The following is a 24,777-nucleotide window of genomic DNA, read 5'->3' on the forward strand; positions in this document are numbered from 1 at the left end:
GTTGACGTTGACGTTGACATTAACTGCTGATACTGATGCTGTTGCTGACTTGGTTTTTGGCCCAATGGTACAATTCAAATTGAACCAAAAGTTCCTTTACCCCAAACGATACGCAGCAGCACCAGCATGTGTACCTTTTGACCCCCCCAACCTGCCATCATTTAGCCATGGTAATGTTGTTATACATGCATATGACAACAAACATATGTATATACAAACTTGATATAAGAATTCTCTTTAATAATAAGTATGAATAGATTTTCATCTGATACAAAAAATTGTACAATTGTCCGAGCTTCTAGAGGAGAATGTTTCCTTTAAAATGCCAAAATACATTTCAAAGAATTTTCACGTACTTTCTTGGTTTCAACCTTGGTTAAGGTTGTCCTGCAGTTTTATTTACGTTTCTTTTCGCTTGGTCTTTTCAACCAGTAGTCAATGGTTTTATTTTCGTTTTGTTTTTTTTATTTTGTCCATTGATTTTGGATTTTAAATTCGTTTCATCAATCAGTGAGGTCGCTATATTCGATTCATGGGGATTTTTGCGACTGTCATTGAATGCATTTTGTGTGGTCTCATCAGGAATCTCATTAAGAGCACATTTCAATTCAATTTGCATAAATTGAAGATGAAGCAAACGTTTGATGGATTCAAAATGTTATACAAAAATCGATTTGAAATCAATTAGAGAATGATTTGCAAAATATGTATCTCTATCTCTTGCTTGGGCTCCCTGTCGCTCACACACACACACATACAAACACAATCACACTCTATCTCGCTTTTCTTTACTGTTCTTTTATTCAAGTAAGTAAATCATTTAATTGATTTTGGTCGTCAGTTGCTCATTTAATCGAATTGAATTTAACCTCCCCTCCCCCCGTGGAATTGGGCCTGGACGTAGGGCAGTAAGGGATTATGACACTTTTTGCGCTTGGCTGCTCCCTTACATATGTATGTATGCATGTATATATGTACTACAATATATACATGTATATATAAGGCTTTTGCTTTCATTGAGCGAAATAAAAAATTCAATTAAAATGCGCACATGGTCGTCACTCCAACCCAATTCCCATACCCAAACCCATTCCCACAAGCCCAAACCCCAAACTCTCTGTATCCAGTGCCAAAAACGAAAAAAGAACACACCAGAGCAAAGCAAAAGAAACAAGAACGGAACAAAAACGAAACGAAAAATGTGAAAAATCAGCATAACAAAGTGGAGAAAACTATGAAAATGCATTTGTTGCCCGTGCCTGTTTTCACTTTTCCCCTTCTATTATGTTTTTTTCTTTTTTTTTTGTGTGTTTTTTGTCATGCTCTATGGGTCTGGCGAACATCCAGCGAGGTATGTCCTGTCCTGCCGCAGGACAGGCGACACAATATCTCTTCCATGCTATGAGATGCGAGGAGACAGAAAGAGAGAAGACGATATGATGCTAGAACAAAAGTGGCAACAATAAATAAAGGATTGTGAATTGTAAATAATGCTCAAGAAAAAGAGTTTTAGGGATTACTAAACACAAACGCAAACAAATTTGTTAAAGCAAATGGCAATAAAACGAACCAAACAATAAAACCATGATAAAAATTATAAAGATTTAAAATACATAGTTTAACAACTGGCGAAAAATATAGACAATTATTTTACACTCCAAGAGTATGCTATAAACAAGTTAACTTAATTTTAGGCAAATTAAATGGACATAAATAAACCAACTTCTTTCTTTGGAGTAGTAATTGCTTACATATGTATATCAGTATTTGTGTTAATGGTTAAAGCGCGATTCCCACTGGCGATGGTGCATAAAGACTTGCCGTGCCAAAATTTGATCATCCATCCAAAAGAGATGTTTCTACAATAAAACTCAAATTTTAACTGTTTGTTCCTACACGATCTATGTGCTTTTCATCCGAATCGTTTTAAAATTGGCAACCGAAGTTGATGAGATGATACTTTAAGTGGTCCACAAAAATGCCTGGATATCACTTTAAAGGCAACGCAAATACAAAAATCATTTTAAATTAAAGTGTTAGACTTCAGCAAACAAACTGCAATGAATTAACAATTTGTAAATGAAGAACTTTTTTTAAAAAACTTAAATCGGAAACCTTTTGGGTGAGGGAGTAAAGTAAAGACTAGAAAAATGGAATACACGTCTGTGAAGAAACTGATGATTGGACTTACAATTTGTGGGCATTGTAACTATCCCTTGCTCGGTGTGGAGTCTCTACAGTTATTATAGTCAGGCAGTGTTAATATTAAGGAAAAATCTTTCAAAAATCATTTAAGTAAATGTTTTCAAATAAGGAAAATGTGGCTACTCAAAGAGAAACCCCACGTCAACTTATTCCCTTGTAATAACGGTATTTTTGTTTTAGGGATGATGAAATATTTTTAAATGAATATACATACATATATGTATGTATATGAAAACCATTCAAAGAAGTACATTTTAAACGAAATGGTGCCAAAGCATCCCATCCTCGGTGTGTAATCTCTACAGTTATTATAGTCAGGCAATGTTAATATTAAGGAAAAATCTTTTAAAAATCATTTAAGTAAATGTTTTCAAATAAGGAAAATGTGGCTACTCAAAGGGAAACCCACCGTCAACTTATTCCCTTGTAATAGGGCCTTTTGTTTTTGGGATGTAAAAATGTTTTAAGAGATGTTTTTAATTAGGGAAAAATAAATGTTTAAAAACTTTGACTAGAACTTTTGTTGGAATAAGGAAAAATTGATTCAGTTGTTATCCAAACAGAAGGAAGTGACTGAATGAGGAAACCTGTGAGTCGTCCCAGTATTTAAAAGATTTTCCGAAACAAATTTCTCCATGGCAACTTGATGAAAAGGAAAAGTTTATGTATTATGCCACACTGAAATTGCTATCGATAACTTTTATTGAAATGGTCATTTTAGTAATTTACACACGATTCCCACTGGCGACCATCTCAACCATCCCGCAAATTAATCGAGTGGGAATCGAATTAAGGCCCGATTCCCACTCGATCCATCTCCGGGGAATGCTTGGGATTAACGGTGGAAGTGAAATACCGATCAAATAATTTTTAATTCTGCAAAGTTGTAACATAAAAAAGGTCAATATTTTAGATATATACATAGTTATAAATTATGAAGGTATTTATAAAACTTCGGATGTTTAAAGACTTTTAATAGCCATAACACATACACATATATGAAGGCCTATGCCTATGAATGTTCATATGTACATACATTGTACATATGCAGTAGAATTCCAACTAAATTGAACTTATATATGATATATTGAATGTACGTTTATACATTTGAGCAAAAATAACGGTGTAAACAACAGAGATAAATTTTTGTTTTCGAACGTAATAACAAAGGCAATTAGTTTTCAAATAGATGCCGTCCAGAGTGTCTTAAAAATCGTTCTTTGAGAAATTGAAAAACTGCAACGAATATTTTGCCCGCACCGTTGCAAAATTTATTTCAATTTTGATCGGAAAATATTGATAAAAAGGTAAATCGAACCGCCTGAGATAGGAACGTCTCGTTTAAAAGGTATAATTTCTGGTAGTCGATACTCGATTATAATTATCGATATTTATGTCAGTGTGGCATAATACATAAGCTTTTCATTTTCATCACGTTGTCATGGATAAATTTGTTGCGGAAAGGGTATAAATACTGGGACGACTCGCAGGTTTCTTCATTCAGTCACTTCCTTTTGTTTGGATAACAACTGAATCAATTTTTCCTTATTCCAACAAATGTTCTAATCAAAGTTTTTAAACATTTATTTTTCCCTAATTAAAAACATCTCTTTAAAACATTTTAACATCCCAAAAACAAAAGGCCCTATTACAAGGGAATAAGTTGACGGTGGGTTTCTCTTTGAGTAGCCACATTTTCCTTATTTGAAAACATTTACTTAAATGATTTTTAAAAGATTTTTCCTTAATATTAACATTGCCTGACTATAATAACTGTAGAGATTACACACCGAGGATGGGATGCTTTAGCACCATTTCGTTTAAAATGTACTTCTTTGAATGGTTTTCATATACATACATATATGTATATTCATTTAAAAATATTTCATCATCCCAAAAACAAAAATTACGTTATTACAAGGGAATAAGTTGACGGTGGGTTTCTCTTTGAGTAGCCACATTTTCCTTATTTGAAAACATTTACTTAAATGATTTTTAAAAGATTTTTCCTTAATATTAACATTGCCTGACTATAATAACCGTAGAGATTACACACCGAGGATGGGATGCTTTAGCACCATTTCGTTTAAAATGTACTTCTTTGAATGGTTTTCATATACATACATATATGTATATTCATTTGAAAATATTTCATTAGTTCAAATTTTCCTCCTTAATTTTCTTATGCACTTAAAATGCAAATTTTTTATGTGGTCTAGATTTTGGTTACCAAATTTAATTTTTGACAAAAAATAAAATAAAATATTTTATAACAATCGCATTTTTAATATTTCATAAATAAGTCCTTATATGTATATTGGTATACTTTTTGGTCCTTAAAAAAAAATGACCAGGTGTTTGGGGCTTAAGTCAATAGATAATTAAAACAAAAATGTATTCCAATTTATTTTAGTTATTGTAAATTTGCGCTTTTCTCTTTTTGTGTGTGTTTGCTCGACATTGGTAAACATTTCAGTTAATGGTTGGGCATTTATTTATTTCTTTTCTTTTTTTTCATGGATTTAAATGTTTTTTGCCCCATGCAAGCAACAATAACAATACGAAAAAGGCCGAAAACAAATTCATTTGCTTAACATTGAGCGCTAATGAAACAGATTTCTGTGCCCAAGTACCGTACAGGAGTGCCTAAAGCCTGAGATTCGAAGACCGGAAGTCCCCTGCGGGCTGGTTTGGGGTTCGTTGCCTTGTTTTATGGCGAATTTTCGGCAAAGAAAGCAAAACAACTACAACAACAACGAAAAAAAGAAAAACCCTAACATATACATATATACATATAAAAATAAAATTGGATTTTTAGCGTAAAATGTAGAAAGCCGTAAATATATTTCAATTCGCTGCTGCGAAGGTCGCAGCAATATATATAGTACAATGTGATTTCCCAAAGGGGTCTAAACGAAAGGGCTATGGGTTTTGTTTTTTTTTTTTTATTTTTTTGGTTACTTGCGGTTGCCAAAATGTTGAGAATCGTGTGCAAATGATTTGGTAGAATTAACTCCCCAAAATGCGCGGCAAATGGAATTGGAGAGGGCAATGGAGGAGGAGTAAGGAGATATATGGGTGGATATATGAATTGGAGCAGAGCAACATGTGCGTTGGCCTTCATTTGAATGCCGCGTGAAACGTTTGTTCGGCTTTGGTCTAGTAAACCCTTTTTTTTTTCTTTTTTTCTTATTTGTGTTTGTTGTGTGTTATGTTTTTGTCCCTCGCCTTGGGCGTTGAATGACTCTGTATGTGAATTTGTAATGTCGTTCGGTACCTTTGCACAAATCCCCTTAAAACTCATTTTGCTTTTGATGGCGTCAAATTGATTTCGCTGCTTGTTTGTTTTTGAAGTTAAAATGACAGTTGTGTCGTGATCCCATCTCCCGTCCGACTTTTCCATTATTATTTTGTTGTTGTTTTTTTTTTTTTTTTTTTAACACCCTTTGCTTTATTTTTCGTATTTCATAGTATTTCTTTGTTTTTATCATCGAAATTTATTAGTAAAAATTTTTGTTGTTGTTTTTGGTTTTACACGGAAAGTTAATTTACAAAATTTCTTCAAAACATTTTTCTTAGGCAATGTCAAATCAGTGTATTAATGTGGAGAAATCTAGCGCTAACATTAAATCGATGGAAGTGCTATGCATTCAGTTCAAAATATCTGATCTACACTAATTTGGGTATGTCCGTGTCACTGAGTATGGTCGGAGACGCCATGGAGCAATCATATGAACGTTACACTCGAGAAGCTGATAAATGGGATCGCACACGTACTGTGCGAATGGGTATATCTGGATTTACCGTGGGCTTTGTGTGTCATTTTTGGTATAAATATTTAGATTATGTTTATCCAAAGCGTACAATTGGTGTGGTTGTACGTAAAATATTGCTAGATCAATTCGTATGCTCACCCTTTTTTTTAGTGGTGTTCTTTGTCACCATGGGAGTGCTAGAGAAAAAAAACTGGGCAGAGCTTAAAGAGGAAATTGGCGATAAGGCATTCATACTCTACAAGGCCGAATGGACTGTCTGGCCGCTTGCCCAGCTCTTTAATTTCTTTTTCATCAAACCAAAATATCGTGTTCTTTATGATAATAGCATCAGTCTCGGCTATGATGTCTATATATCGAAAGTGAAATATAGCAAAGTCAAAAAGGAAGCCAAAAAGGAAGATGAACCGAAAATTAATTAAGCAACAACTATTACTTCAAAAAAAACAAAAAAAAAGAAACCAAGAAAATTCTCAAAATTTTTTTTCTTTTGTCAAATACTATAAATGGAACAAACTTCAGCATACAGGCAGAATGGAATGCTGTCCTTTTTCTCTATAATCAAGTTTAAATTGTCAAAGGATATGGCTGGAAGGAAAAAGGCAACATCAAAAGAAATCAAAATGGCCCAATGACAACAGAAATGTGCCAAAAGTCAACAATGAATATCTTTTTCCCCCGTTTTAGCCGACTCCCCCAAACAAGTATCTGGTGTGAATTTTTCAAAAGGATGACTTTTACAAATATTACACTGGAAGAAAATAATGGGCGCATAACCAATTGTCGATAGCCAATGTAACATTCGTGTAATAGCATTCAAGTGAAAAGATTCATATCATTTATCATGAATATAGAATTAACTACAAGACATTAAATTTCAACTTTTGCTAAATGCGTATTATCCAAGTTTTTTAGCTCTTTTAATTTTCAGTCATATGGTTATAGTTAGCTGAAATTGCTTTTTTTTCGTTAGTGTTAGCATTGGTTGCCTTGGCCCATGCAGCATAAAAACTTGGGTTTCTTCCATTGAGATAGACCGCGTATAAATTTAAGTGGACTTGAACTGAATATTTTTGCCATTAAACTTTGTTGTTATCCACATTACTAGAAGAGCAAATATACATAGTCACTAGCACGTATTCTCATTTGATGCATATAGAGTACATTAACCATATAAGCAAAGCAACAGCAACACCTACACACCACAAACACATACAGACAAACACACACACATACACAGATTCTTACACGCAGTGAATGCCCCAGTTAGCTTATACTTGGCCACGTGCCTCAAAAAACTTTCCCCTCGCCCGGTGAGCTTTTAAATTAAATCACAAAATGGAGATACATATATAGGAGGAGCCAAAAAGAAGCAACGGCAAAGGCAAAAGCAATGTCGATGGCAACGGCAACGGCGACTAAACCAAATAAATAAACCCTTTAGCCGCAGTCCTTGGTCTTCTCCTTTTCTTTCTTATTTTCTTTATTCTTTTTTTGTTGGGCCAGAAGATAAGAGTAAAGACAGGAAGTCATCTTTAGTAGGAGTAGTAGTAGTCCTAGTAGTGGTAGTAGTCAGCAGTCACCCAACAACCGAAAAAAGGGATAATGGCATAAAATCCAGCAAAATGAAAAGAAAGCGGCAAATCATGTTAAGAGATTTAAATTGGATTAGTTGACGTGTGTGTATGTGATTGTGTCTTGGCCTGGGTGTTGATGTGTCTCCCTATGTGTGTGTGTGTGTGTGTGTGTCAAAGGGTGTGAAGCCGCGTTGGCACGGTCGACAAACGCTCGTCTTGACATCAATTTTTTTGCTTTTGATTTTTATATCCTTTTAGAATAAAAAGCATTATGGTCTGAATCAAAACTTGGCATTACTTGAATGTAAATAACTTCAACAAATTCCACCCATACCTATTTATAAGCCTCCTAAAAACTGCTGCTAAAAAAATTCAATGAGTGTACTTAATATATTCAATGTCAAGGGTATCAAGACTTCGGTGCTCGCACTTTGTTTTGGTCTATTGTTTGTTTTGTTTCTTTTTTTCAATATATGTATATATATATATGTACATATATATGTGTATACATTAGGCTGGTTGTTTTTCATTGCATTTGATATCCTTGATTTATCTTCAATATATCGTAAAATTTTTGAGTAATAAACAAAATATTACTTAAAGAAATATTCGAAAATTTATATAAACATTGTATATTGAAGACATTTCAAAAATAAGAGCCTTTTATTTTAGTTAAAAATCATAAAATAGAAGAGTAAAATAAAATAGAAACAATTATTTTTGGTAAGGTTCACATGTCGTATGCGTAATATATTTTGTCATTTAAGCTTTAACGTTTTCATAAAGTCTGTTTTTCTCTTTCCTCTTTAAGCATACAGCAATACATTTTCAGCAATTAATTCATAGCAATTGTTTTGATATAGAAAAGTTATTTTTGAGAAAGTATCTCTCAGACATCACGTAGTATGCGTAATATTTTGTATCAAATTTAAAACTAACAAAATTTTAGGGTTTTATTTTTCATAGTTTTCTCTAAGCGAGTAACTTGACCTTTTAAGTTTTTTAAAAACAACATCCAATCCATCCCAATGTCTGTACCTATATGTATATGTATACAATATAAACTTATATGTATGTATGTATATATTTTGTATGCTTGACACAATTCGCTGTAAAGTGCTTAGAGGCTTCTCGAGTGTCTGTCAAGTTTACAATGACATTCAGTCATCTGCTCTTTTTTTATACCCTGTACCCCGAGTAAAAGGGTATGTTAGAGTCAACAAATATTCAAAATTCATCTCTCTTTAATGAGATTTAACCTAATTCGTCACCAATGGAGAAATTATTTTTTTAGAATAAATTTGATGGTAATTATTCAAACCATTAGAATTCAATTGATTGAAGTATTGAAATATTATTTAGTTTTTGGCCCTAAAAACTAGTCAGTCAACAAATTTAAGAATTATCTTTATATGTATCTATCTATAGCAGCTTTAGGGGAACTTCATGGGCAGCGATTTGGAACAATGGCGGCCGTGGGAAAATTATATTCCATCGATGTAAAGAGACAGCTATTTGTGAAATATTTCGCTAGGCATATTGATATATATGATTTTCACGCTCTGCCAAGTCAATCAATCATCATTTATCGGATGCCAATCAGGAAAATTTTGTTATTACATGAATTTAACCACACATATGTGTGTATGTATGTACATATAGATAACTCTATGGAGACGAATATAGAGATATGTACATGTTTTCTTTTTTGTATATTCACTCTATCAATTCAGGTGAGAGGCATATACCATGAAGCAGGGCTGACACCAGGACTTGTTTTCACACACACACACACACACACACTTAATTGGCACTCAGAGTCATCAAACAGAAATGCCAATGATGTTTGTCTACGAAATTACCCCAACGGGATGTAACAGAATCAAAAGCAAACTACATACCAGGAACCAGGAGCATACACATATCTATAGGGATAAAGAGTGTAAGAGTCAGCATAGCCAGAATCCAGAGAAACCAGAACCCAGAACCAGAACCAGAGTCAGCTAGCCAGTGAGCTTCATCATGATAATGATAGGGGGAGACAAGCAGGAGGAGCAACGTGAACAATGGGTGGGGGTAGAATGGAGCGAAGAGAACGGGGAAAACGGCGAAACGGGGTGGTGAACAACTGTACTCGTTATATGAATGTGGGCTACTGCCCGCAGTTATAATTCCATTTGCGACCATAAAAATGTATTACGTTGGGTAAGCCGCTGCTGCTCATAACAGGCTACTTAATTAACGAGGTATTCATGGAGATGTAAGTCCTTTGTTTCGGTTTTCGTTTCTACTAACTAACTAACTAACCTGCCGAGCACGTGGCATATGCCACATAATGACTCAACAAAAATGGTTCGGTGTGTGTGTATGTGTGTGTATGCTAGTGTGTATGCTTTAACTTAATTAACCATAAATTAGTTAGGATTCACGCATTTTTAACGAAACCCTTGAGATGACACCACAGAGACAGACTCACACATTTGTATAGACTAAAACACACATGTCCATCTGTCAGGCATCTTGAAGGAGTTAATTTATTTATCTTGTTGCAACAGTAACCTAATGCCACTTGATTTATCTTAGATTGTTACTCAAAAGTTCTAACCTCATAGCGGAGACCCCTCACCAACCGATTTCTGTCAATGTTTCCGTGTTGATAAAAATTTGTTGAAAGAAAAGAAAAGCTTATTTCCATAGGCTTACAGCATAGGAAAAATAGACAAGGATTTACCGCAGGAATTTAATGTTAGAAAAGCAGAGCTCATCGCTCTTATATGTTGTCTAGGTACGCAGCCAAAATCCTGGTTAAGTATCTTAAAAATGACTTTAAAGTCTTTATGAAATTCAATTTAGCAATAGGAAATAGAGACATTTCAATTTTAACAACCTTATCGAAATGGCATAAAAAAGAAAGAAATATAGATAACTCAGAGCTTAGATTATTGATAGACATTAGCATTTAGTTTATAGCTTTAACATAAAAGATTAGATTATATGGCTACTTGGTACAAAAGCCCTTTGAAGAGTCTTTTAATCATCATAAAACAGTCGCTTAACATATTCTTTGCTACGCTCCTCAGGATGTTTTTACTAGGTATTATGCCAACTTGCTGACTATATAATTTATATTGGATAATTATGATAAAAAGTACAATAAATATGACAAAAAGCACTCGTCTAGACTTGAATCTATATAATTATATAGCCATTTTATATACAATATTTACTCAAAAGTATTTTATTTAAAGAATTATCTATAGTTTCTCTTGCAGTAAATAAGGTCGTCAATATAAATTAAAGGTGTAATAAGATTTCAAGTTCTGTGGTTTTGGTTTTAGACAAAAAAAAGCAATACATCTTAATCTTTTCTATAGCAAAAAATCGGCTAAAAGGCTTTCATGTGATTTACTTATTCATAAAAATTCAACAAGGTACCTGAGTCTCACGAAGTACACTCAAATGAATAAACAAGAGTTAAAAAAAAAATTACCAATCTATATTGATTTATTTTGTTTTGAATGGATTATTGAAAAAGTGCGTTTAAGCCATATTGTATCAGGACCTGATTCGACTCAAAAAAACGGTGTTTAGACTATATATTTTGAAAACTAAAGCATTAAGAGTGATTTTGGCTCTCCCCAATAAATTATCTTTAAAAATTGTTAACCCAAAAATGTTGAAATTTATAAATCTTTCTTTAAAAAAACAAAAAGGAAAGATCTGAAATGCGAAATAGCAGTTACCATAAAAGAATGCTTTTTCAAATAATTTAGAATATGTATATAATTTTCAACACATTTTGAGCCTCTTCACTTTTTAAGTATTTGTATTTGTAATATCTGTACCTGAAGGTTGTATTCTTGTAAATTAATATGTTTTTTTTTTTGTTGTTGAGGAATGTGGAATTTAAATTCGCGTTTCACGCTTCCCTTTCTTCGGCGGGACTATTCTTTAAGCATATTTCTCTTGGTAACTTTTTGTCCCTGCCATTACAACTACAAGGCAATGGGCATACATTGCGATTTGTGTCCTGAGCCTGCGGCGTTGTTCCATTTGCAATAGGGCAAAAAGCACACTGTTGGAAATGTCTTCAACAGATTTTTGTATCATCGTGTTTTTTTTTTATTTTTGTTTTTATTTTTTGGCTGGGCTGCGATGTTTCGGTTTTTGTCTTTTATTTTTATTTTCCTTTTTTTACACAATTGCCGCTATAACCGCGCTCCGCCGCCCGCTTCATTTACATTTGTTTCATCCTATTATCCTGGTTAACCGTCTGTATGTGTGGGTGTGTGTGTGTGTGTGTGTGTGTGTCTGCCCACCCACCGTGCCATTTGTCAAAGTTCTGCGCCCCATCGCCCCATCAAATCCCAGCTCTCTCACGGCCTTTTTGTAATTACACAGCCAACAGTACATACGAAGGCAAAGGCAGATGAAGAGGTATAGGGCACAGGCTAGGCTAAGGGCTGGGGCTCGGATAGGGGCAGAGGCAGGGGCAGAACATGAAGAGATGTGCGAATGAAAAAGGCAGCTTAAAAAGCATCGCGTTGGGGTTTTTGTGGGGCGCTCGTTAAAATTTGTTGCTCTCATTTCGATTGTTCGCTATGTTTTCTGGGCATTGTTGTTGTCGATTTAGTCCACGGGATTGAAGGTATTTTACTTAAATATGCGAATCGGATTTAAAATCACCAAAAACCGCTTCGCATCGTTTCACCTACCCGCAACCCTCTCTCCATCAATAATTTTCATGATTCATGATCTACCCATTCCATGGCTCACTTTAATGTTCATTCAATTTTTCCCAGAGCCCAGCAATTAAAAGTTTTTAATCATCGACTAACTCTTGCCTGAAACTCATTCATTCCCAAAAACAGTGTGGATTAATATGCTTAAGGGTTTTTAGAAAAGCAAAACAAAAATGAACATTTGATTTATTTACATCTATCTTTTTATTAACATTTTTTCATGCCATCATTAAATGGTTGATTTACCACACTAAAGGGCTTTAAACGAACAAACAAAGAGGAAAAATTTTCAAATGAAAAATGAAAAATGAGAATCTAGGCTCGGTCTAGTGGACTGTAGCGAACTGTGAAAAGTGTCCGGTCATCAGTCAAGTGAATTTTAATAAGTCCTTTCCTGTTGTCATTTGTGTAAAGCCAGCCAAAGTGGCTCAGTGTTATATATGTACATGTGTACATACACACACACACATACATACATACATAAATTGTACCAACAGTTCACAGAGCAATTATTTATAATAAATAAATCTGCTACACGCAACTGAACTTTAAACTATATTCTCATAATATATACTCTCTACCTTTAAAATTCCTGATTTGATATGAAACAGTTCATTGCCTTTTCAATAATCCTTGTTGATTGTAGAATTCTATAGCATTGAAACTAAAATCTGATTTTACATGTAAACCTTGGGGTATCGAAATATCTGAACAAAAACATAAACATTTTTGGTCTCAAAATTTGCGTGTAATTAACGCTCATTCAGCCAGGTCATTTCCACTTGAGGCAGCAGCAGCAGCGGCAGAATTGCTGCTCATCAAGCCAGATCCCTATGGGGGCATTTGGCCCAACAGTTGGTTGCACCATCTGGGCATCATTGCCTGGTTTTGCTCCCCAGCTGCATTTCGAACGCCTGCCCACCCAATTCGGGACGCAGCAATTAAAATCTTGCATTCGTATTTGATGGCAGCAGCAGCAGCAGCAGCTTGAAAGTATTTTAATTTCCCAACAGAGCTTCGACGGAATGGCCAACCCGATATGCCTATTACCCCCTATGCCCCTCCGACCCGTCGACAATGACAACGAAGTGGAATCAAAACAAAAACGTCAAGCGGCTCTGGCCAAGATGGCGACGGCGAAGAGCAGGCGCATGCGTTGGCTCTGCACACATGGGGCGAATTGGGCGAAAATTTGGCAAAAATCTCCAGAGATTGGACCAGACAGTTTCAGTTGCTGCAAGACTGTCGCGAGATAAAGTTGTCCGAAAAAATAAGGCTTTTCAGGAAGGATTAATGTGTGCGCGCGTATAAAAAAAACCGAAGCCCGCGCGAAAACTCCTATCCCACACACACACACGCACAGAGAGTGAAAGAGGGAGAGAGAAAGACAGAGAGAGAGAGAGTTATAGACAGGGAGAACGAGAGAGACAAAGTTAAGGAGGATAGACTTAAGCGTTTGTGTTTCCGTTTATGTGTGTGTGTGTGTGTGCAGGTGAAACGAAGGTTTAACCATCAACAAGGAAATTAAAGTGAATTAAAGTAAATCCTATTGCCACGCCCTCATCGCAGGAGCTCCAAATATGGAACACCTGCGTCCTCTGAGCTATGAGGAGATGTGCCAAATGGAAATACTTCAGCCTGGTGAGGCAGCAAATGCTCAAAACTCCACCATGATGCCGATAATGGTAATACCCACAGCATTGCTGGCTCCTGGAGCCGGCGGCATTATTGATAGTGGCGGTGGCGGCGGCGGAATCATCGGCGGCAGCTTATCAACATCAGAACCAGTAGTGGGTGGAGAGCATTACTATCAGCTGCAGCCCACGCACATACTAACTACAGATCCAACGACGGCGGCGGCGGTAACAAATGGCGGCGAATTGGCCCTCCTGCAAAGCGGCGGCGGCGAACAGCTTCCACACTCAATACACCAGCTTCAACAGCATCCACACTCACAGCACGCTCCCGTTAACATATTATGTACAGGCACCTTGGGTCGCGTCCAGCCGTCAGCTTCATCGTCTCTAGCACCACCACCACCGAGTGGTGCAGCGACTTTGCCACGCGGCTTTCAACCCGCTGCCTTTGTACCCGATGTTGAGAGCGATTTCGAGGGCAGCGAATGCGGGGCCGGTAGTGTGACAACCACCTGCATGCCACATTTTCGTTTTGGCGGTTGTGGTCTATCCACATTGCAGCATCAGCACCACCAACAACAACAACATCAGCAGCAGCAACAACAACAACATCAGCAGCAGCAACAGCAACAGCAGCAAGATGTTGTCATAGGTTGTGGCTCACTTTCGTATATGATGGGCTCCGGCACTTTAATGGGACGCGGACGTCGTCTTATGAGTGGCCAACAAAGTAAACCCAAACGTGTATCCTTTAAGGGTGACAATTTGCCTCCACCGTCTCCACCGCCCCCACCGGCCGTGGAATTGGATGAGAATGGTTTTCCCCTACCTGCTGGTGATGTCTCTGGCACCGGCCCTGCTGCTATGGGAGTTGGCGGTGGCGTTGGTATTGGCAGTGGCTGCTCTTACATGCACTTTGACAACTACATGGACTACCAGGTAATTGTCATTCATGGCCCTTAGTCCGCCATTGTGATGGAATGGCGTAATATTTACGATTATTACCCAGGTCTTTTGCCTCTACGTGCCGCGATTAAACTGCGAGAAAGTTAGAGCCAAGCCGAATAAGAGAATCGAATGACTTGGAAATCTCATTTTACTTTTATTGTTTATAGATGGAGGGCAGATAAAACAACCAATGGTTTTTCTACGAAAACCCAGAAAGAAGATATAATAAGACAGTTGTATGTGTGACTCTGTGTATGGGTGTGGGTAGTAAACACAAAGGAAAACAAATGCTCAAGGTTAAACAGTCATAAACAAGAAATCACTTGTGATTCGGTAATTTTGCCATCTATTCATATGTATACTATTCACAGAAAGTTCATAAAAACTGTTTTTTTATAAATCTATGGGAAAAAATTAATACATATCCAGGGATCGACAAAAAAATGCTGAAATGCAGAAAAAATAATTTAATGAAAATATAAAATTTCACTTCTCTTGAAATTTTGTATATGTTTCTGATTTTCATTTAAGGACTAATTGCAGATGAAGAAACCCCGAAGAAAAACATAGAACTTAATTAGTTAGAGACAATCGAACTAAATTATAACTCAAGATCTTTACATGTATGAGTATTAGGTATTTTGTACTTACATATGTCACAATGAACTCAATTTTTCGCTGAAGACGGTTAGAGGTCAATCTACAAAAAAAGATAACATATTCAAACATTTCGACACAAAAAGGTGAACAAATGGTCGATTGCATGTTTCAAGAACTACCAAGTTCTATTTTTAGCAGTCTTTGCTAAAGAAGTCCTGATTTGCCATTCACTAACGTTGTAATACACAAAGTTGTAATACACAAATGAACTAAAACCATGTGTAGAATAATCAAGGATTAAAAACTGGTCCTGCTTATATCAAAGACATCAATATATAAGAAAATTTAATTAATGACTATTTGCTTCAGTTCTTCTATGAGACTAGAAGAACTAAACAACTTATAAGTACTTATACCAAGTGTTGGATATAAATTTACGGAAATTTAAACTCCATAGTGAAGTCAAAATAGATTTGTTTTGCTGCAGGATATTCTAAAATCTTGCTTAGTCCATCATTTATTTATTTATCGAATAAGCCACATAAGACGATTCATTTTTTTTTCGTTGTTGCTGGTTTCTTATTTAAATCCACACATCAGACAAAGGGCGAATGACAAATGCTAAACGATTCTATTGTAATTTGTTCTAGACACTTTATCGACCGAATGACCGACCGACCTACCACATCATTTGATAAACGTTTATTTACATGTAACTCAATTTGTAAGGACTTTAGAGACAGAGAAATAAGCGTATGAAATTCAACGCTTGATTCTTATCGAATCTTCAAAATCCAAATGCAAATTTCAAACCCAGCCAGAATAAAGATGTGCATTCAACTGAACTATGTGTATAAGTATATGTATATGTTACTATGGGGTATATCTATGTATGTATGTATGTATGTATGTAGGATGTGTAGCGGAATGCGAAAATGTTTGCCAGCAGGACACTGGGGCCAATTGTCCTTTGCGGCCATTAGTCACAGCGTTGAATGCGCTGTCATCTTTGGCCGTTGGCGCCATTTATTCACATTTGAATAATAAATTAAATGTTGCAAATGTCGTTTCTCCAGTTTTGTTCAGTTCTCCTTTTAGCTTTCAGCTTCGGTTCCAGCGATTGCAATGCGCAACGCTTTTTCTTATTCTCTTCATCGTTTTTGCAGTGCATTCCGCCGCCAAAAGTCAAAGCCATAAAAGCAAAGCATAGAAAAAAACAAAAAAAAAAAAAAAAAAAAATGTGGATAGAAAACAAAAATGAATTCTTCTTCTTTTTTCTTATTATTTCCACGCTTTGTTGCGCTTTTGTCCACCATCAACTCCCACGATTATCATGGCTTATCCTTGTGTTGGTGCTCATAAACTTTGCCAATAGTTTGCCAAATCCTGATTGAATACATACATTAAACCATCCATAGACACTGAGTCTACGAGAGCGGATCCTGAAGAAATGCTAACAAAATAACTCACGTAAATGACAACAAATTTTATACTTTGGCCTTTTAAAATCTTTAAAAATTATCTCAATAATTCCATTGTGTAATTCCCAAAGCTCTCAAATTATGAAAACTAGTAAAATTAACAAATAAGAACAAAGACGAATCAAAAATAAGTATTTAACTCAAAACTCAAATGTGTTAAGTGGTCTAAGAACAAGGGATTAAGACAAATTGGATAGCAATTCTGGCCACTGCAATTCTAGAGGTTGACCTCGATTGATATTTAAATGAAAAATGTCAACATTCAAATTAGAAATCTTCTTATCTTGAGAGAAATCCTTTGTTTTACCAGAAATCGAATTATGTATTATGCCACTTAGTTCATTCGAGACCTAAATGTAAACAGATTAGGCAAACTTTTCTGACATCGTGTATTATCAGTAATCCGGTCCTGCTAACAAATTCGTTTTTCCATCGTTTCCTTTCCCTCCCCCCACACACCAATTTCATTTCTAGTTAAAGTTTTCCAAATTTTCGTTTACAAGTGAGCTAGCCAGTGAGCAATTTTCCGTAGCTTTTCTTTTCCATTTTTCGCATTGGTCTGCTTCTAGGCGTCGGTTTGATTGATAGTTGGCTGGAATGATGCGTGTCCTTCCCTTCATGTCTATTGTTCGAATCGTTTTCGTTGAGTGCCAACTTCTGGCATTGAAATGATGAAAAGCACTTTGTTTTTTTGTGTGTCCTCTCTGCTCTTGGTCCAGCCTCTGTCTCCCTGTTGTGTTATGAGTTTGGCTGGGACAAAAAAACAATTCGAATCTGTGTTCAAATTGAGTAGGAGCAAGAAGTGAGAAAGAATCATTTTTCATTGATGAACAACTGAATCATGGAAAGGGGCTGTGATTAAGAAAATTAACAAACTTATCACACATGTCCATCAGCAATTTGTTAATGAAATTCTCCCTCCATTCAGTGAAATAGTTGAGTTCATCTTAACAAAGGTGATGTACATACATATATCGTCTAATTGACTTTCTATTAACTGCAGTTGCACTAGGTGACACTAGAGTTTTTCTTAAACCATGCTTTTGTTCTCAACTTCAAAAGCTATCAAGTAGATTAGCTTTTAAATTATAACAACACTTGGACGCCATTCATTCAGCTCACGCAAGTTGTGTGAAGACACGCACTGACCCTAGCATGAAGTCTAATAAAGAACACAGCAGATCATATAGAAGGATGGTCCTCCCACCACCCCCAAGCACCTTCTCTTGGTCTGGGCGGGAGATTTTTTTTTTCATTTTTTTCTTTTTTTTCTTTGTGATGTGTCAAGCGGACGGTGTACAAATTGGCTTCATTGTTATCTTGCATGTCCCGGGGTAAAAATTCGTACAATTGAGTTTTAAATAAAAATGAGGCAGGCGATATAGTAGCTACAATGCGAAAAGGAAACTCACCACCCACCAGAAGCAGTGGCAGCATCAGCTACCTGCCACACATCAGGCTGTGGAAGTCGCTTAGAATACTGGAGAAGAGTGGAAAGAAGAATCACTCTCGCATGACACAAAAGGCAGGCGACAGCAGCAACAGGAGCAACAACAGCAACAATGAAAATGGCAACAAAAACCTGTCTAACTAGAAACAAAACCAAGGGGCAGGGATACAAAACAAAAAAAAAAAAATGAAGCGAAATGTTAGAGAAAAAAACTGTAACGGAATGCTTTATAGTTTCCGCCATTATTTTCCCTTTTTGCAGTTACACTTTTTTTTAGTAAAAATCCTTTTGCTTCTTCTTCTATGCATTTCCCCTCTTTTTTTTTTTGTTTTGCATCCCAAAACAAAACTCTGAGATTTGTATATTTTGCACTGCACGAATTGTGTCCAACAAATTTTAGACCAAACAACCAAAAAAAAAAGCAGAATAAAAAACTCTGTCACACTGCATTCAGAGGACTATCTACGTACATAGATGTATGTGTATATGCAACAGTAGGATAAAATATTATGTGGCAGTTGGGTGACTCCTGGCACCATGTTGAAAAGAAGTTGTCTATATGAACATCCTCATAGTTTTTGTTCCAGCTTTATGACTTGGCCGGTGCAAAATTTCCATGCGAAATTGATAAATGCTTACAGCTCAGGACAAAGTTATAAATAAATGTGACAAAAGATATGAGAAAAAATAGGTAATAAAATATTACAAATGACAAGTGCTTTTGGAACGAGTGTTTTTCTTAAAACATTCCTAAGTAACAAGATGTTCATACAAAACTTAAACTAGGAGTAAGGTTTTTAGCTACTTTCTAGATAGAGTATTAAAGAATAGGAAAAACTAATAATAAAATTGTAAAGAAAAGCACTTGAAATTGTTTACATAAAGCATACTTAATAGTTCAGCGATTTAACGATAGTCGAATATAATTTCCTCTCGGTTACGAGGTACGCTTTGACTTTCAATAGATATGCTAAATAATTGAGTTTCCTAACTTATTTTGCAAATTAGAATCCGACCTGATCGTGTACTAGATAAAGTAGATAGAAATATTTAGCCAAAGCTACTATGTTTTAACATTACTTTTTAGTCTTCAACACGGTTAAGTTTAGTTTACAAATCAAAAAAATTGCTTAATCCGGACATTCATTTGATGAATTTGTAAACTTAATTGCTTTAACTTGCATTTATTCGTTCAAAGTAGTTATGTACATATATTGATTAAATATTGTAGATCCCAGAAAAAGGTTCATGTCTGATACATGACAATTAGTTTATGTTTTGTATATGGAAAATACTCAGAATGATCTCAAAGCTCTCTTTTATTTTGATAGTTAAAATTACCCTCAATATGGAATTATTCTCAAAGATATCTTTAGAGATAATGAGAACTCTCTTAAAAGCCTTGTCTCTAGTCTTTCGCTTTATTTAGTTGTACTTTTTAAATAGTTGTTAGCAATGCAATTCTTAAGTTCTTATAAATGGCTATCTATGTACTATATATATGGACAACTAGTTCACCTTTTGTGTGTTTACTAAAGTTAATCACGAATCCGCTAGCCTTAAGGGTTTGGCAAATGTTTTTCGCTTAGCAATTATTACAAAGTTACTTTCTTTCTTGTCTATCACTTTGCCATCAATGCTGAGATAATATTTCATTTTCATTTTAATTTGATATCCTAGACGAAACTTAGCTTCTACACAAGAGATAATGCAATAAACTTTTCTATAAGCATTTATAGAGTGCGTTCATAACTTTTGATTATGATTGATTTGCTGAACAAAAAAGCTAAAAAGAAACTTGTGTATATAAATACGAAGTACATTTTTGTGGTGAACTTTTTCAATTTGCTGCCATTGTAGTATGAAAGCGATGTCCAGAAGAGACTGACCCCAGGAGATTGAGATATTGAGAGATATATAATATAGTTTGAAGCATCACACAGCAGCACGACTTTGGTCTTGGAGGGAGTTGTCGACATCGGTTGTTGGCAGCTGTTGATGGTGCCCGGTGCCCAATGTCCAATGCCCAATGCCTTGTGCCCGATGGCTGATGTCTGATGCCTGATGCGGATGCCGTTGTTCATGTCAACGTTGGCAAGTTTCTACTTAGTTTTTGTTATGCATACCCCGCAATTTCAATGTGGCTCAGAGGTCATTATGAAAGTTCGCAAAAGCAGGATCCCAAAAAAAACAATGATTGAAAAATAAACGCATTGATGTGACCTATCTGAAAGCAAGAAAAAGTTAGTATATTACTTAATCCTCAAGTAAAAGTTATGAGATGAACTAAAAGCCAGGGTATTTAAATGTTCAAAATTACTAAAAGTTTTGTTTTTTCTCTGCTCCTGCAAATGTCATTTTTGGGGCATTTCACGCTGATGGACATCATCAGAATCAGGATGCCAACAATATACCAACGTGTGGACGAAGAGGAACTAAAAACTTACCCGCTGGCGAATTGGCGGCTATGACTCTGTTAGCATTTGGTATTTGTCTGTTTGTCTGTTTATTTGCACGTCTCCGTCTCTCTTTTTTTTTCTCTATTGGCTGGACAATGGCCGTTGGGTTTTTACGATTTTCCAAGCTTAAAGTGCTCATTAAACAATGGAAATTTTATGGCAAAATACATTTGGAAATAAGGGTCCTTCACTCAACGCCTCTTTAAGGCTCTTTGTAACATTAATATCAATTTTGTGTTCAATAAAACTACATTTTATCCCCGACAATTAAAAAAGTTGATATGAAAATTGTTCAACGCTTTGCGTATTTATTAATTGCCTAAAAACGTAACATCTCGAAGTCCTTGTCCTTGTTTAGAAGTCCTTGTTGGCTGAGTCGGGTGTTGATGGGTGGGGGCAGATAATTTAGTTGTTATTGTTATTGTCATTGTTATTGGGCGTTTCTTCAGATGGATTGTCATCATTCGGTTCATTTTGGACTATTTGATTTCCCATTAAGTCCAGGTCATCCATCAAACCAAGAGCGAAGGGAATTATATCCTCACCGCCGCCCTCCATGTTCCTGATGAACAGCACATTCATCTGCTGTTCTACATTATTATTATGCCATTGGTCATCGAGCAAGCTGTCCGGGTCGCTTTTTGTCTGAGGTGCATCCTTATACATCTTTTCGGCCACCATAACGACAAATATATCCAGAAGGTTCTCTAGCGGTTTCTTTTTTTATTTTGTTGGTTGTTTAGTTTTTTTTTATTTTTTTATTTTTGTTCTTTGTTTTCTGATTACTCCAAAAATATATTGAGCATGTGAGTGAATATTTTCACAAGGCACAACCAAAACGTAAATTGATGATAGAATTGTTACTCTCTGTAAAATCAAAGGTAAATTGATGTTAGAAATGTCATTCTCTGTTTTGAAGTTTAATGTTATGTCAAAATTTCGGGTAGGGAGCTTCACGAGAAAAAACAAAAAACTTTTTCCCAAGCATGTCAAGTGCCAGACATGACCCAAGTTAAACTAATTATAAACTCAATGCCCTCAGAATAAGAACAAAAAAGAAGACCATAAAATAAAACTAAAATAAAACTATGGTGAACAAACCTCCAAAATGTTGTCACCTGGTGCCCATGAATTTTGGAATAGTTTTACCTCCACCTCACACCATCCCTTACGGTGTTTTATCTGCCAACCGTCAAATGCGAGCAAAGTCAGCGCAAACTGTGGCCAAAGCTGTTTCCTGGATTACCAAAGCCCAGCCCTGAGCTCAGGCTCCCATGACGATGCCCATAATGATGATGATGATGATGATAATGCGACTCCTCTGTTCCACTTTCCGCCGTTATGCCCCCACGCCACGCCCACTCACGCTGGCAACAGCAGCAAACTAACTTTTCTCTAAAAAGCGCAGCGTACAAAATGAAGCGCCTTTTAAGCAGCCAAACAGCATTTTCCTCTTGCCCAAAAAAAAAAAAATATATATATGTATATATAAAAATGAAAAAGAAAAAACTAAAATAAATTTCGCGAATTTTATTCAAAAAAAAAAAAAAAAACTAGAAAATAATACATAAAAAAAGATAACTGCAACGGAAGCACGTAAAATATTTGCATTTTTATTAAAAATTGAATAAATTCAGATGATTTTCTGCACTTCCCTCTTGTTATCATTCTTACACCCTGTAAACTATAACCTAAGTAAAAGGGGTATATTAAAAATATATACATAGATGTGGAACTACCCTTATACATTATATTTTTTATTCTATTTGAAGATGTGCTTGATAACTAACCTAGAGTAAATATCTTTTTACCTTATTTCAACAATCCACTGCTTATGCTTAGCTTTTTTAAGTAAATATTTAAGCTAACACGTGGCCACATCTAAATAGTCTGGTAACACTGTTTCGCAATACTAGAAAACAAACGGAAGTGTTGTAAAGAACAAAACTATACAATTTAGAAAGTGAAAGTGGCGATAGTGATTTTCACCTCTTCTAATAAGTCATAGCCAACTCATTCTCAATTGGAATGACTTCAACTGATTTAACAGATTTTTATAACTACTAATTAGCATTAGCATTAGTTTCAATTAATGTTATGACATATTGAAAAGCCCAATTAGCAAAACAAATGAAAGAGAGATAAACATATATGCCCTTTAGTTAGTAAACTAGCATTTTCAGCATTCTAGGCATTTGGGCAATATGTGATATTTTTGTTTAAGTAACGAAAGTTGAATACTACAAATTTCGATTATAAATTAGATAATTTTACAGATTTTTATTGATATCGATAAATATTTAGTCAACCCTGCTCAGATGTCTGCTTTGAAACCTAACACATGTTGTGGCTGCAAAAAGAAAATATAAAAACATTTCCCAAAAATACTTTTTCAGAAAGAGACTCTTTCAAACTTAGTAGCATTTTAGTAGAAGGGTATATAAAAGTCGTGGCAAATAAAATTCATAATGTATGAAGTGATTTTTGTGTGTTTTTTTTTTTTGTGAACTTTCATCGTTGGGGGAAAGTTTTGCCAGCATTAATAAAAGTTAATTTCGTTCGTTGCCTTTGCCGTTTTCACCCCGCTGACGTCTGATGTTTGAAATTCATAATTAAAAATAGTTGCAAAAATTTTTAGCAGCCTCCGCCGTTGGTCTATGTATATGTAAGTGTGTGTGTGTATGAGTATTTTATTTAATTAATTTTTTTTTAGTCCAAAGGAAGAGGAGCAACAAAAAAAGACACACATACACACACACAGAAAACTTGCACAATTTTGGCTCTCCCTTTCATCTGCACATTGCTCATACGCCATGTGATGCCGATTTTCCAGCTAATTAGCCGCATATTCAAGTCAAGTGAATGAGACCGGATAAAACTAGGCATGGAAAACCAAGAAAAAAATTGAATTTTGAACCTGAACATTTTGTGAAAAGATAACTGAATGAATCTTAAACTTTTCCTTTTTTTATCGTCAATTCGTTTGCCAGTATGTATGTATGTATATATATCTGTGAGTATCCTTATCAATCTGTCAGTGAAAACGGCCATGTTCTTTAGAAAGCAGTTAAAAGCTATGGTTTTTATTGCAGAATTATCGATTTACCCAATGTTTTACTTCTTCATAACTAGACCAGAAGAATGGAGAATGTATACACACTTGAACAATACAACATGTACAACATGTTTCCATCTACGGAAACTGCACAGAAAACAACAACATCAACTTTACAAATAAGAGAGAAAAGAAACAGATGATGATGATGATGATGATGATCATTAAGAGGACGAGGTTGAAACAATATTTTTTTGGGGCACATGCAGAACAAATCATTTTGGCATCCTTTCTGGTTAGTTGTTTCCTTGGTGCCGTACAATGTTTCAACTTCATTTTCGTTCTGTCTATATACATTAAGAGATATATATATGTATGTATTCATATATACAAACATATGTATGTACCTTTATATATATATATGTATATACTTGTACATGGAAAAGTGCGTGCTTAGTTAGATTTGATTTGTATTTTGCACTTTTGCCACAGTTTATGAGTTTTTGTCATAATTCCTCAAGGCAGTAGTCGCAATATAAACAAATCATAGCAATACCGTTAGTAAACTTTATGCTCAAACTTTTGCACGACAAACTTTCTTACCCATTTCGGATTCTGGACCTTGGGGACACATATATTCATATATGTATGCATCCCACATATGTGACCCATGAATTATGACTGACAATGAGCGGGTAGGAGAAAGCCCGGTTTAATTATGTTGGACTTCTATGATGACAAGATTAACTTAAACCACCCCCCAGCCCACCCAACAACAACAACATGTGTGGCCATCTAATGGCATTGGGTTTTATTTTGTAATGACTTCTTTTTACTCTTTCGTTTAGTA

The 24,777-nt window shown here is 35.5% G+C and overlaps 2 protein-coding genes across 3 annotated transcripts in view; both read left to right on the plus strand.

Moving 5' to 3' along the window:
• The window catches only part of LOC6645657, a 115,189-nt gene that overhangs the window by 86,265 nt on the left and 4,147 nt on the right, over positions 1-24,777 (plus strand). Inside the window, exon 1 of one of the 2 annotated variants that reach the window (XM_023177354.2) lies at positions 13,007-14,873. The exons of the other annotated variant lie outside the window; for it this stretch is intronic. Within the exon in view, the coding sequence (XP_023033122.1) occupies positions 13,878-14,873 (996 nt within the window). The 5' untranslated portion in view covers positions 13,007-13,877. Of the gene's footprint in view, positions 1-13,006; positions 14,874-24,777 lie in introns of those variants that run through there. 2 annotated transcript variants of the gene reach the window in all.
• LOC6645654 (mpv17-like protein 2) lies at positions 5,737-6,884 on the plus strand. The gene has a single exon (XM_002068325.3). It carries the CDS (start codon positions 5,807-5,809, stop codon positions 6,398-6,400), a length of 594 nt encoding a protein of 197 aa, XP_002068361.1. The 5' UTR covers positions 5,737-5,806; the 3' UTR covers positions 6,401-6,884.

This window comes from Drosophila willistoni (genome assembly GCF_018902025.1).
Source record: "Drosophila willistoni isolate 14030-0811.24 chromosome XR unlocalized genomic scaffold, UCI_dwil_1.1 Seg143, whole genome shotgun sequence".
Lineage (NCBI taxonomy): Eukaryota > Metazoa > Arthropoda > Insecta > Diptera > Drosophilidae > Drosophila > Drosophila willistoni.

Excerpts from the sequence above, each read along its gene's own strand:
- LOC6645654 (XM_002068325.3), top strand. The coding sequence starts at position 5,807 with ATGTGGAGAAATCTAGCGCTAACATTAAATCGATGGAAGTGCTATGCA.